Raw genomic sequence first — 16,009 nt, 5'->3', positions numbered from 1 at the left:
TTATACATTCTAACACGTGGCTGGCTCTTTTCAGTTTTAATGTTATCTCCTTAGAGAAGACTTAACTGGGTAGCCTATTTAAGTTTTCCCTTTCCTCTTTCTTCCCATCAGTAACTGTATCCTATTTGCTTTCCTTCTAGAGTGATCATTCTTTGCAGTTATTTATATATTTGTTTATTATATATTTTATTGTTTATTATAAATTTTAAAATTTTCTTTTTTAGTTACTTATTTTCCCTTCCAGATGTTAATACTTCACAGGGGTACAGATCTCATATATACCAAGTGATTAGTTCACCAAGTGATTAGGAGACCATAAATATTTGTCAAAAGACTGGGAATTATTAAATTCCTTTCAATTTCCTAAAAAATATATAAATTTGATAACTGATAGAAATTGCATGATTGGAGAATCTGTGTTCTGAAACAAATACCTTATCAGGTTGTTGAAAGGATATACATATAAGGTTTCTGTCTTTTTTTCTGTCTACCAACATCTCAAAATTTATTTTTTCTGCTGGGAATAAGTAGTTTGGGTTTGATTGATAATAAAAAATTGACATCAGCTCTGGGCCTCTTTAATATTTTCCCCAGAGCTAGAAAGATATTTAGAATTTTCTCACAGAAGGACAGCTGTGTTAACAAAGGTAAAATTAGACAATTTAGGTTTTATCAGTTTTGAAGATAGCACCGATAATATCCCATATAAATTGATCAGTATTTTTTGTTTGTTTTGGACTAGTGTGGTATGATTTATTGGTGAGTGGTCGATATTTAAGACACCATTTCTATTGGCATTCTATTTATAGAATGATTTCAATAATACCTATGATAAATGTTTGTGGAATGTTTTTATTACATAAAGATGATGTAAATGGAAAACATTGCATGGTAGCAGTGATTTAGTTTTGAAATTCTTGTTTTAGACATAATGTAGGTAAACATAAATGAGAAAACAGATGTTGGATGGGATGATCTAGTCCTTCTAGCTCTAATATGTTGACTTGGGCATAAAGAGGTATAACCCTACTTAGGCTTTTTGTTGCCATTGAGAGAGTTACAGAGTTCTTATGTTTAATCCTTTAAATTTAAGAACTATCCAATTTCAGTTCATGTAGATTTTGTGATAACTTTTGATGTGTTTCATTATATATTAAATAATTTTACTTAATTTGTAAATAGAATAGTTTGGGCATTTTTATTTTGGGTTCTTAGTGATTTGAATGAATATGTTATCAAAATCATAGGGTATATAATCCAAACATTGTCATAGGCACCAGCTTTGTGATGTTACATTATTGAATGGCTTTATTTTTTAAATTTAGATTCTTGAAGACCTGGATGAACAAATTTATATTATTACCCTAGAAGAAGAATCACTTCAGAGACGAATAAATGGTATGGTTTTGTTATTTAGATCAGAATAAAACTGATTTATTTAAAAAAAAAACAGGTTATTAGGGAGAGAAAAATAAACCTCACAGTAAACCTTGTGCTGTGTGACAAGAGGTCAAGACTTAGAAACAAAGTGTAAACTTCCCAAATGAAGATAGGTTTCCTAAGACTAGAGGTCTTTTGGTAAAGTTATAGTCTGTTCCCCCTATTGAAGTTAGCTATAACTTACCATAGTCAGTTCAGTTCTTAAACCTTGGCCACTAAAGGGATAAATGTACCTCTGCTAAAGAGTCTTAATATATTTTAAACATTAAGACTTATTTATTGAAGTTTTGTGGATTTGCATTTTGTTTTATTGACTATAATACGTACTTCATTTCCCTCCTTTTGAAATCTTTCAGGTTAAAAAGTAGTGTGTTTCTTTGGCACTAAGGTGCTAAATTAAGAATTATTTTGAGTCTGCTGTTTATTATCAGTTGGATAACCAAGCAAGTCTGTCAAAGATTTTAAAGTTTAATTTTTTAAATTATGGATCATTGTTTTCCCCTCAAATGAAGAACGTGTGAAAGAAAGAATGTAACAGAGAAATGACATAGTTTAGGTCAATTATCTTTTAATTTTATTTCAGTGATAATCAACTCTTCGTTCTTTCTCTTACATAGTACTTCAAAAATGTTAAAAACTGTCCTTCACCAAGATCAGATTATTAATAACTAACTCTGTTTCAAAATTATAATTCAAAGGTAGCTATAAAATAGGAGGTTTAAACAGAGTTGGATTTTTGAGCCCAATTTTTAAAATATCAGTTAAGTATTGAACTGTTGAAAAATAGGAAGACATATACCTATGTTCTTTAGTTACAAATAGTGAATTTAAATTAACACAAAAGTGTTGTTGACCTTTATAACTTTATCCTTAGATCAAAGGATTTCAGATTATTTTTATTCTAGAGAATTCTTGTCAGTAACATACTTTGATACAGATAAATATTTATACTGGGATTGCATATATCTTGCTTCTTATTACAACAACTTTAATATTTGTCTATTTAATTTCAACTTTACATTTCATTAAATTAGTAAATATTATAATACATTTGTCTTATTTAGTTACTCATACTATTGAATAACAAGCATGTCTGAATTTTAAGGAATAAATATCAAATTACTTACTGTTGTGTGGGATTATGTTTCAGCCTGAAGTGTATGCTATTTCTGTGTTACAGATTGGGAGACAGAGTAATAGATGCATTTAATGAATTAAAGAATTTGAATAATAACCTCTAATCATAATAAAACCACCTTTCCCTTCCATGGTAGGAAAAAAAAAACCTCCAAAATCTTCCTAAATCATGGCACTCCTCAAATTCAAAACTGGTTCATTAAATTTAAAGACTTGAAAAGGAAATACTTACTTACTAGAAGCCTAAATGTATTTTTAAAATGAAGCCATGTAAAACTATATCACTAACATAGAAATATTGGGAGAGAAGAAATAGTTTATATTTGGAAGGGATCAGGAATAATAGCTAATGCTAAACATAATTTTATTTTATATCATTTTGCTAAGCTGTGCACTATTTATGACTGTTCTGTTTGGTAGATTGTTTTAATATCCTTGCAGTGAAACTTTCATGATATGCTAGGATAATTATTATGGTTTTGCTGTTTGCTGCTGCTTAGCCATTATGAACTGTTTCAGATGGAAAATTATAGGCTAGAGGATTTGTATTTATGATATAACAAATGGGCATTTTGGTTTAATATAGAAAAAGAATTAGGAGTTTCACTAGAGTACGTTTATCAGTATGATATTTTATTATTTGTATTTTAAAAGAAAGTATAGATAATAAGAGGTTAGTAATAAAAAACATCCCATGGATTTTGTTTAATCTGGTATTAACTCAAATTATTTTGTTTTAATAATTATTTATATTTTAAGTTATAAAAAACAAAGTCGAGTTTTGTTTGTTTTTACTCTGGGTTATTAAAAGAAATTAGAGAATAATGGAGTAAATGATTTTTTTTAAAGATGCAAATTGCAGTGTTGATTTAGCACCAGAATTTATAGTGATCTAAAACTTAAAAACCTGATAGCTTGTTAAGGAAGTACTGAGTATGCTTTTCTTTGTGTTTGTTGGAATGACTAGTGTATATCTGAGCTCAGCTTTACTTATCTGAAAAAATGTGAATACTTAAACAATATCAAGAATTACTTTATTGTGGAAACAGCATTTTTCCACAGGAGGTAATATGAGTTATTGTGTTAGTTATTTATTACCAGAGTTGGATTTTTGTGCCTAATTTTTAAAATATCAGTATAGCTTTATGATGGTATATATGAATATGACTTCTCCATTGCTCTTTTTTGACACTTGATGGTGCTAGAGGCTTAAAACGTTTGGGAGGTTTTGATCTTGTTAATATTGAGAATTAGTAAAATATGTTAATAAAATAAAACTAAACCATATACTATTGCAGTGTTAATCAATATCCTAAGGACTCCATCTTGTCATCAGTCTACACTCTATTCTTTCTCCTCCTGTTTTCTAGTTATTGAGTAATATACTCTGTCTCAAAGTAACAGCCTAGTTGATTGAAGAAGAGAGAAAAAATGATACAAATTTATAAAGATTTGTATCTTTATACACTTAAACAATTGAAAAAAAAAAGAAATAGAGAGAAAGGAGTCTGTGTACTCATGGAGACAGAAGGGAGCCCCAGAGCATCTCACCAAGCTGGTTAAGGCATCTCCTTCATGGTGTCCACATTATCATGGCAGAAATAAAGATATATCCCTTAAATTCACCATGATTCTAGCATTACTTCCATTTGTTCCTATCCCTCAACCCAGCCACACCTTCATTATCTGCCTTGAGATCATTTGGACTAATGAATACATTTTGGTCTTTACCTGTTTGTGTGATAGGTCCTTCATAGCTTGGACTTTCTTCTCCATATGTCTCTATACATCCCAGCTTCTGATACCATTTTCCACCTTTCCCCAAGTCCTGAAACTTTCTACTTGTACCATTTGTAACTGAGAGTTTACCCATTAACAAAATCCCTGTATCTAAACTTTTACCACCTTATTTGAAGAAACTGGGCTCTCCCCAGCACACATTGCTTTCCCTGTAACCCTTTCATGTTGTTGCTCTGTTCGTTCATATATCCCTCATTCTACTCTTGGAAGTTTGAGTAGACGTTCTCTTATTCTCTGTCTCTATTCTAAATACTCCTCCCCTTTCCAATCTTCTACACTTCCAGGCTTTTTCTCTTCTTTCCTTGAATATTTTAGTTATTTTTTCATTGTTATACTGTCTGATACAATTCCTGTCATAATTCTTGGTGATTTCATTCTCCACATAGATAAGCTTTTTAGGCTCCTTGACCTCTTCTTTTCTAATAATCTAGTCTCCTACCCTACCTCAGTCACTCACTTCTGCGAATATAATCTAAGCATTTTCATTAGCAGTAACTAATGTTTTGCATAATCTCTTTATCAGATATCCCACTCTCCAACTTCCATCTCTTATTTTCCAGCTTATTTCCTCTAGTATTCTATCTCCAGCAGTTTTTAATATTGAGACTTAATACATTATTTATTTATCCTGACAATGTTTTATGACTGTTTCCTCCTGCCCCAATCACCATTTCTCTCATACCATTATTAGCTTATACTGTTTAAATTCCCAGGCCATTATTATAATCAGTTCTTTGCATACATGATCAGCTCCTTTTTCACTCTTTTACTTTGTTGTACCCCAACCTTGGTTTTATTCAACTTTTCATGTTCTCTGTGCTCACACCTATTCAGCTTGTGAACAATACTGCCTGGTCTTACTTTAAGTTTAGGACCACTGTTTTAAATTTACTTTCTGTTCTTCTGGATAACTGTGTTACTTCTTCTCTTTTCTCAAGCCTTCTTCACCATCCTCACTCTTAGTTGATAACTTTGTTTACTATTTTCTTGAGAAAATAGAAGCAATTATAAAGAATTTTTACAAATGTTTTCCTTCATATTGACTCACCTATTTGCATCTTCCCCTACATATTCTGCCTTTTCGTCAGTGGATGAATTGTCCATTCTCCTGCCTAAAGTTGACTCTCCAGTAGTCCACTGAATTCCCTCATTTCTCACCTATTCAAGGGCATTATTGTAGTAATATTACCCTCTCTCATGCGTAATCAATTTTTTCCCAGTTGGATAATTTCCATCAGCATTGAGACATACCATTATTTTTCCCAATGTTAAAAAAGAGAGAAAAAGAAATCTCTTTCAACCTCATATATTCTCTAGCTTGAAATCTCATTTTTTCCCTTCTTTATAGCAAAACTCCCTTCAAAATAGTCTATACTCATTGATTTCAGGGCTGTGCTTCATATTTTGTTTTAAACTCAACTTTGCTTCCACTACTTTATCCTAATGCTGTTGTCAAGTTGGCCAATGACTTCACAGCCCTCATCTTATACTCTTTCCCCTTTGAAGTATTTCTACTTGTTTTTCATTTCAACACACTTTGTTTTATTTAATAGCTGCTGCATTTCAGTCTGCTTTGTGGCATTTCTCCTTGTGTCCATAACTTCTTCACTCCAAATGCCTCATACCTCAGTCCTTAAACCTCTTTTATTTTCCTTTGGTTATCTCATCTGTTTTCATGGCTTTAAATGCCATCCGTATGTTATTGACTCAACTAGTAAACATTTTCATGTAGTGTCTAACAGGCATCTTTTTTTAAATGCAATTTTATTGAGATATATTCATACACAAGCAGTGACACACTTATCATTATATTGTGCATTCAGCATACAATCAATTTTAGAATATTTCCATTACTCCAAGAAAAAAAAAATAAAAATGAAAAAAGAGGGCAGGCTGTGGTGGCTCAGCAGGCAGAGTGTTCGCCTGCCATGCTGGAGACCTGGGTTCTATTTCTGGTGCCTGTTCAAGCAAAATAAATAAATAAATAAATAAATAAATAAATAAATAAATAAATAAATAAATAAGAACACCCAAAGCATCCTATACCTCTTATTGCCCCTTATTATTCATTTTTTTTGTCTTTATGTTATTACTGCCCTGTCCATACATTGATAATGGGCGTGTCAGTCACAAGATTTTCACAATCACATGGTGACACAATAAAAGCGATATAATTACACAGTCATGATCAAGAATCCAGTCTACTGGATTACAGTTCAACAGGTTCAGGTATTTCCTACTAGTTTTTCTAAAACACTAGAAACTCAAAAGGAATATCTATATCATGCATGAGAATAACCTCCAGAATGACCTCTTGACTCTATTTGGAATCGCTCAGCCACTAAAATTTTATTTTGTTTCATTAATTTTCTCCCTTTTGGTCAAGAAGTCTCATACTCAGTTGCACAATGCCAGGACCAGGATCATCCCTGGGAGTTATGTCCCATGTTGCCAGGGAGACTTATAGCCCTGGAAGTGATGTCCCTCATGCAGGGGAGGTGTGCTGGTTTGAAAGGAAGTATGCCCCCTAAGAAAAGCCATGTTTTAATATAAGTCCCATTTCATAAAGGTAGAATCATCCCTTTTCAATACTGTATATTTGAAACTGTAATGAGATCATCTCCCTGGTTGATGTGGTTTAGTCAAGAGTGGTTGTTAAACTGGATTAAGGGACAACATGGGTGGGTATTGATTGGTTTACTGGAGTCCTACAAAAGAGGAAACATTTTGGAGAAATAGATTCAGGGAGATTCAGAGAGAGCAGAGAATGCTGTAGCACCACGAAGCAGGGAGTCCACGAGCCAGTGACCTTTGGAGATGAAGAAGGAAAACGCCTCCCGGGGAGCTTCATGAAATCGGAAGCCAGGAGAGAAAGCTAGCAGATGATGCTGTGTATTCCCTTCCAGCTGAGAGAGAAACCCTGAACTTCATCAGCCTTCTTGAACCAAGGTATCTTTCCTTGGATGCCTTTGATTGGACATTTCTATAGACTTGCTTTAATTGGGACATTTTCTCGGCCTTAGAACTGTAAACTAGCAACTCATTAAATTCCCCTTGTTAAAAGCCATTCCGTTTCTGGTATATTGCATTCCAGCAGCTAGCAAACTAGAACAGGAGGGTAGAAAGTTTATTCACTGAGTTGGCTGAGAGAGAGAGAGATCACATCTGAGCAATAAAAGTGGTTCTCTGGTGATTAATTATAGGTTTAATCATAAGCAGGTTTAGCTTTTCCTTTGCAGGAATAAGTTTCATAAGAGTAGGCTCCAAGATCAAAGACTTGACTTATTAAATTGGGAGTCCCTAATGCTTGTGAGAATATCATGGATTCCCAAGATAGGAATGTTTAATATTTCCAAAGGTTTCTCCAGTCCCTCAAGGAGCCTTTTCAAGTACTGTTTTACTTTCTGCCCAAAATACTCTGGGATATACAGGGGTATTACAATAATCTCTACAGAATAATGACCTCATTCCCAATTCTAGTTCCATATCATTATGTTGCTTAAATAAACTGATATACAGGTTAAATTAGATAGTGCTACAGAAAATAGAAATTTTGTACCAAATAAACATTTCTTCCTTTGGTCTCACAAAGAAATTAAAATTTTAAACTACAGTCATTATCATTCATTACGCTGTATTCTGATTTACCTTAATCCTAGCCAAGTCCATTTCATTCATATCTCTAAATGAAGTCTGATGTTTTTTAGTTTCTTTAACAGTTGCTGTATGGAGTAATGCTGACTTTCAGAGCTGTAGAACTCTGAGTCTCAGGTGTCACATAGATATCCCAAATTCCAAGGAACTACAATAAGCTTTTAAAACATATCAGCTCCAAAAATTGAACTCAAAATCTTACCCATGAATTCTGCTTCTTTTGTAGTCTACCCATCTTTATAAGTGGCAAGTCCTTTCTTCCAGTTGCTCAGGCCAAATCCCTGGAGTATTGTTTCTTAATGCCCAATATAGAGTCCATCAATAAATCCTGTTGGTTCTAATTTCAAAATATATTCAGAATCTAAGCACGTTTTACCATCTCCATTGCTCTGGCTTGGTTTAAGCAACAGTCACCACTTGATTAGATTTTTGTTGTGGTTTCTTAACTGGTTTCCCTACATGTAGGAGCCAGAGAGAACTTCAGAAAATGTAAGTCAGATCTTGTGACTTATTTGCTAGAAGTCTTCTAGTGGCTTCCTATTTCGATCTGAATAAATAAAGCTCAAGCCCTTTAAGTGGCTCCTCTTTGCCACCCCATGTACCATTCTGGCTTCATATCCTGTGACTTCCTCAGTTAAATCTCTATGCCTCAGCCACACCAGTCTCCTTGCTGTTCTTCCAACTCACCAAAGCCCTCCTACTTTAAGGGTTTTGTACTATCAATGTGGAATTTTTACGCAAACCCGGCGATCCAGAAAACAAGTGTAGGTTGCTGACAAAAACTGCCTTAACTTCTCCTTAGGTGGACGAACTTAGCTTAGGCAGATTTCTTGACTCCAGGATTTCCCTTACCTTTTCCAGATAAAACTGGAATCTACATAGAACTTTTCCCACCTGGACTGACAGATAACTCAGGAGGTAACTCCATGTAATGTCCTATACCTTGACTCCTCCTCCGGTATTTTCCAACCAATATACTCCAGTCCTTAAAAACTCTCCCTCCTCCTTTTTCAACAGAATTGAGTCTACTCTCTCTCCTCTGTTGTGATAGCCTTCTGGTCTCTGTCACAATAGCCTTGTCTCTCTCTTCCTGATTACATATAGTTTAAAATAAAGCCATCTTTGGCTGTTTAACATTTGTCCGGTACAATTTTTATTTGATGGTACTTTATTTTCCCTCTGCCTCTTGTCTTTCAGGTCTTTACTTAAATGTCACCTTCTATGTGGGGTTCTCCCACATTGTCATAGTTAGCCTTGTGGGTATTGATTTACTATTGGTTTAAGTTCTAACTCTACTCTGGTACTTCTGTTCTCCCTTTTCTGCTTTATTTTTTTCTATAGCACTTTCCACTACCTGATATTTTAACTATTTTACTTTTTATGTATTGCTTTTCTTTCCACGTGGGAAAAAACACTCCACAGGGATAGGGGTTTTTGTTAGTTTTCTTCCCTTCTGTACCCTTGATCCTATAATATTGTGAGACACATAATGTGTATGTAGTAAATATTTGTTGTATGAGTAAATGAATAAATAAAAAAAATGCACAGCAAAGAGAGCTGTCACTTTACAGAGGTTGAAGAACGAAGGGGATGTAAAATTTGGTAACAGGATAAAAGAATCACATGGAAAGAATATTTAGTCCTAAATATTCTTTAGGAATCCCATAAAAGAGCCCTCTGAACAAACCAAGATTGAGAACACGAGGACCATGTGGACTGGGATGTTAATGAAAAAGCAGAAATTAGATGATTTTTTTTTCCCTCTGGTGATATGGCCATGAAATATGAGCAATCATAATCCATTTCTACTCTTAAGACCCCTGAAGAGTAGCCCAACAGAAAGTCCCATTACATTAATTGGGATAGAAATTTTTAAAAAATTTCTTCTCAGGATCAAGAAGCTACATATATCATTAACATGCTTAAATGTTTAAATAATGCAATAACATTAATTGAAATAATTAGCTTTCATGTGTGTATAGCCTATGGGTGTACTGGGTAACTTTAGAAGTACCATAATGAATAGAAATTATTTTTTGTTGTTTAAGTTCAAAACCTTTACAGTTCTTTTAATGTAATTTATTAAAAAATATTGTAGCCTTTTGAACTTAATAATTCATTTCAGTTCTGTTAGATACTATTTTCATGATGAAAAGTTAATCACTTTCTGTAACTATTGCTTTCTTGCTTGATTAGATTCTTTTTTAAACTCATTTTTTCATTCAATCTTGTTTTAATACTGTATTTTCAGGAACACAGAAGTTGTAATTATTTAATCTTTGCTGAGTGTCAGGTTGTAATACTTAAATAAAATGATTGAAAAACAACACATACAACTTTTTGTGGTACTCAGTAACTTGTCCGAAGTATTGAATCATGATGCTTACTACTAGACTGAGTTTGTGAGGGGACTTTATGAAAAAGAAGGTTTGTGATGATATTTGTGATTGCTTTAGATTAGTAGCATCCCATCCAGATGCACTTCCCATCATCAGTAGCAAGGAGATTTGCTAATTTAATTTGGTCATTATTATTTGATATCTTTCAGGTAAAATGCTTAATGATATGAAGAAGCTTACGTTAGATTTTATCTGATGTACCCTAAATTATTTTCAGTTTCCCTTTAGATACTCTTCTAGGTTCTAGCAATGGTCATTCTAAGAATACTGTTTACTGTTGATTTTATCATTGAGGTGAGATTATCTCAAATTTAAGTAATATATGTAGTCATACCGCTTAAAGGTGATCATATGCCTGCTTTCATCAAGAAAATATGTAGCAAAAAGTGTTGACACTGACTCCTTCTTTGACAATACTGTGGTAGATGCACAGCATAGAGAGTTGTCACTTTACAGAGGTTGCAGAAGAAAGGGGATGTAAAATTTGGTAACAGGATAAAAGAATCACATGGAAAGAACGTTTAGGACTCTAAATAGTAATGTCTTAATTTCTTGAACTAATAGGGGAGTATATTAACTCTTCTGACACTACTAATTATATGGTTTCTTCTTAACAAGATACCAACATTTGGGTCTGAAGGACTGAAATAGTGAGAGATTGCATATTATAGTTCATTCAGTTCTTGGGCCATTTAATCACTTTCATGGCAATAAAATATAGCCCAAACAAGTTATGTGTTGTGAGCTGAAATGAGGAGACTGCAAGAAATATAGGCTAATATCAGCAGACAAGGAATACTTTGGAATAACAAACCATAGAATAACAAGAGTCACGTATCCAAATATTCTGTGAAATTTAGACAGAGAAGTTGCTCTATATAAGTGATCCAATCTTTTTTAACAGAAATTGAATTTAATGTAGATGAACTATTTTTCAACCGCAACCTATGTGGATGATGGTATTTCTAATAGTATAATATGAAGGTTAAAAATTACATAATTTAAGATCTACTCACCTAATTTAAGATTAATTTATATCTAAAGTAGGGAAAAACCTCCACAACAAACTATTATTTTAATTATATGTAGATTTATGTAACATTCCTAAAGCTGATTGTTTAATATTTTCTATCTTACTTGCAGTCATTAATAATGAAAGTATATTTGTATTATCACAGTTGTATTGGATATCAAAAGTCTTATATTTCTTGGGTCCATAGTCAAATTTTTATAGATATATATAATATAAATAGAAACTATTATTTTAATAGATTTTAGCATTGCAAAATGAAATAGAAATAGAAATAAAATTTCTGAAAATATGGGTGTTTTGTCTCTTCTGTAAATAATGACCAGTATTTGTCCATGCCATAATAGATGCATTAAAGATTTGAAGGTCCAGGATTTAGTTTTCACATGCTTTTGGGGTGTGTTTGATGAACAGTGGTTCTGTAATATTCAGTAAGTATTATTTGCTTAGGGAAATGAAGACTTTTCTGTATGAATTATTATGAATCTTGGGTTTTGAAAACAAAACTGTTTGCCTAAGTGAGTGCTTGGAAATAATTAAAAGTATTTGAGGACTTCATATTCTAGGTAGTAGAATCACTTTGGTCAAATTTAAAGTACTAAGTATACTCAATTTTTTTTAAAGGTTATGTAGATGACATAACCAAAACAAGTTGATTAGAAAATGTCATGGTTATATGCTAAATTAAAAAGTGAAATAAAAAATAATCTGGTTATATTAGAGTTGTCCATTCCCAAATAGTTTTCATTATAAGACTTAAGTTTAGGAATTCAAATAATTTAGGGCACTGAATTGTTTAGGGAGAACTTATTAGCTCCAAGTTTTTTAAGTAGTTTATATATCAAATTGGAGATTTATTTATATTTGTTTTAAAATATATTTTATATTTTACATTAAATAATTATAATCTGTCCTTTAACATACCAATAAATAATTATTACTTTCAGACATATGAATATTTTAAAAAGTATAAGGTTTAAGGACAGTTATTATTAAAGAAATGCTGCACTTTGGGAAATTCTGTTATCTTGGAAGCAGAATATTTTCAATACCTCACTAGTTTTTCAGCTTAAGAATAAAGCTGGGAAAAGTTGCCCTCAGCTATTAGTTTTCCTGAATCCAAAGAGACAGGTGGGGCAGGATCAAAATACTTATTTGATCAAAGTTATTGGCACTGCAGGTATTCTTACCTATGTAAGAAAGATGAAAGGTGTTGTTTTTATTGCATGCTAGTAACAGTGTAATTTTGAACTAATTGGTGTTGAACTGCCAATCACCTAGGGGGAATGCAAATAGATACTCTTACAATTTCCTTTGAGGTAGTAAAATCTTATGCAGGGGCTGGAAGAAAAGCAGAATAATACCATTAAATTGACCTTAAATGAGCTGCGTTGTGGTTTTCTTGGAGAATCCCTTTTTATTTTTCATGACTAGTCTAAACAGGTTTTGTCTACCAATTTGACTTATTGACTAGACAATGCTGACACTGAGCATTTTAGATTCGTTTTGAAATGAAGTAATGATGAAACAGTTCTTCAGGATATTTTGATGATTTTTTTGGAGCTACTTAAATTCACATACTATTCCAGTATTTGCTTGCAGTGTATCCTGAGTCTTTATAATGGCCATCGTTTCCTTCTGGCCATTTATGATGAAGTAGTTTGTCAAAAACTTACTTTTCTCACTTAGGTAATGAAATATTACCATAAAATAAAAGATGATAATTTTTTTAATATTGTTTTATTCCAGATGAATTTAGCCATTTAATAAAAGTTTGATGCATTTGAGGGCAATCAGAATGTGTTCTTGATCTTTATATGTAAGTCAGTCAATATTTGTTGGTTGCCTGTTGTATGCCAAGCATTGTGTCATCTAAAAATAAAAACACAGCATTTCAGAAATTAGCACTTTAGTTATTTTCCTTTGAAACATCATACACTGAGTGATCTAGACATTTGTATTGAACTGTGTAGATATTATAACTACAGGGTAGTAATTTATGTCTTTTCACTTAATTTCAAATTGATAGCAAGAATAGTACCAATTCTACTATCCACTTCCATTAAAAATTTTGTATACTCATCAGAGTATTTTTTCTAGCATTGAACTGATTATGGGAATAATACTTCTTTACAAATACAAGGACTGAAATGAAGTTTGGAGTTGTATTTCTAATTAACAGATATGCAAGTTGAATGACTGTTAACTATAGATACATACCATATAATTTATAAAAAATTGTGATAAATAGTAAAATATACTTATCATTTTATAGTTTAAGTTTTATAGTTTCAAGTTCTAAGGAAACTTGAAAATCTTATAATGCTACCTATCTTACTGTAAATCTTCTTGTTATATGGATATGCCATTGGTTCTATAAATTATATGTTTCTCTTTTTACTTTGTCAGAAATTCAAAAGTAAATTTTTAGCCCAATTCCATAGCCTGAATACCCCTAAAAAGTGGGATAGAAAGATCAAACGTGATGGTGGAGTTATACAGAGAAGGTAGGATTTAACAAATGAAAATGATGGCTGAATCATTAAATTGAGACTTCTTTTAGTCTCCAATATCTTAGAACAGCTAGAAGTAAAAACCTAGAATTGTAGAATGTAACCCATACCAAACTCTGAACTCTGTTCTACAACTAGTAGTTGTGCTTTCTTTGAAGTTTAAAGCTTTTCTGTATATATGTTATTTTTCACAAAGAAAAGAAAAAGTCGATTATGATGATAAAAAAATATTTATTCCTTCTAGCCTACTATAGTCTAGAAGAAGAAATCTGAGAGGATCATATGGTAGATCATGACAAACTGTTGTTGAAGAGTGCTTTGAAAACTACTGCTTTTTTCTTTCTTTGCTTTGTATATGTTATTATACAATAAAAAAAGTTAAAAAAATTTTTCTTACCCAAATTGTACTAGTTTTGGGTCATATTACCTGAATGTCTTACTGTCTTTGCCCCTACTCTCTGATAAATATCAATTATATATTAACAAGTAAAATTACTAAACAAATAAGTCCTGGAAATACTATATAAGATTTCGGTACATATGAGATCTCAGGTTCTCTGAGAATGGGTATTGGATTTCTCTTTCATTAGTAATGGACAGACTAAAAGAGAAGATGCAGAGAAACCTGTTTAAGACTAGTAAATGTTAACATAGGTATGGTAAGCAAGGTACCATACCCAAGATAGCTTAAAACAACGGACAACTATTCTCTCACAGTTCTAGAGGCTAGAAGTCTGAAATCAAGGTTGACATACTTCCTTTCAAGTGTGTACAGAGGATCTGTTCCATGCCTCTTCTGGCTTCTGGTGCTTATTGACAATCCTTTGGCGTTTCTTAGCTTGTGGCAGCATAACTCCATCTCTGTCTCTGTCACATGGCTGTCTTGTCTCTCTTTTTTTTCTCTCTCTCTCTTTCTTCTTCTTTCTCTTTCTCCCCAAATTTCCTCTACTTTTAAGTACACCAGCCATATTGTATTAGGGTCCCCCCCAGTCTAGTATGGCTACATCTTAACTGTTAACATCATCAAAGACCTATTTACAAATAGAGTCATATTTCCAGGACTAGAGATTAGAACTTGAACATGTATTTTTGGGAGACACAATTCAATCCAAAGCATTCATCCCTAGTCCACAAGAACAGAAATTGCTAGGTCTTCCAATACTAGCTGCTTTGTCACTGTTTGAGATCCTGTCTAACCTGATTAGGTATGAACAGAACAAAAGTAGTGGATAAAGAAAAATGACCGTTTATTTAAAACTGAGTAAAAAAGACTAAGATGAACATCTAGAACAAATGGTTACCTCTGAAGTTAAAAATTCACAGGTTCATCTGTCAACTTGGCCAGGTGGTGGTGCCCGTTTGGTTGGGCAAGTGCTGGCCTATCTGTTACTATGAGGACATTTCATAGAATTAAATCATTATCATGTTGGCTGCATCTACAGCTGATTGCATTTGTAATCAGCCAAGGGCAGTACCTTCTGCAATGAGTGACATTTAATCTAATCACTGGAAGGCTTTTAAGGAGGATTCCTGCTTTGGCTGGTGAGCCTTTCCTGTTGAGTTCATCCAGACCATTCATCAGAGTTGTCAGCTTTCCAGCCTGCCCTATGGATTTTGGACTCTGTGTTCCCAGGCTTATGTGAGACACTTTTATAAATTTTATATCTACATATATTTCCTGCTGATTCTGTTTCTCTAGAGAACCCTAGCTAATACAGCTTGGTACCAGAAGTGGGGTCGTTCTTAAGAAACATAATCTTAAAAATACACTTTTACGATTGGTTTTCTACTCTGATGGGACTCAAAGACACTAAGGACTCTGATTCCTGTAATCAGAATGATACTGCCAATCCATGGAGTGAGTTGGCAAAAATGATAGTCAAAATATCACTATTGGATTCTTCTAATGCTTCGCTTGTAGGAAGCCAGGCCCTGGGGGATAATGTTTTTGACACCTTTATGGAGTTTTGCGGAAATAGGAGGTATAAAAATGTTGGCTGGTTGTTGTTAGATACACTGTATACATTAATGAGTGA

The 16,009-nt window shown here is 33.0% G+C and overlaps 1 protein-coding gene across 13 annotated transcripts in view; it reads left to right on the top strand.

Moving 5' to 3' along the window:
* The window catches only part of LMBR1 (limb development membrane protein 1), a 293,576-nt gene that overhangs the window by 168,321 nt on the left and 109,246 nt on the right, over positions 1–16,009 (top strand). For all 13 annotated transcript variants that reach the window (XM_077151251.1, XM_077151241.1, XM_077151276.1 and 10 more), the window contains one exon: positions 1,326–1,398. In XM_077151251.1, the coding sequence (XP_077007366.1) occupies positions 1,326–1,398 (73 nt within the window). The remainder of the gene's footprint in view (positions 1–1,325; positions 1,399–16,009) is intronic.

This window comes from Tamandua tetradactyla, chromosome 1 (assembly GCF_023851605.1).
Source record: "Tamandua tetradactyla isolate mTamTet1 chromosome 1, mTamTet1.pri, whole genome shotgun sequence".
In the NCBI taxonomy this organism is placed as follows: domain Eukaryota; kingdom Metazoa; phylum Chordata; class Mammalia; order Pilosa; family Myrmecophagidae; genus Tamandua; species Tamandua tetradactyla.
This window is presented reverse-complemented; position numbering and strand designations above follow the sequence as displayed.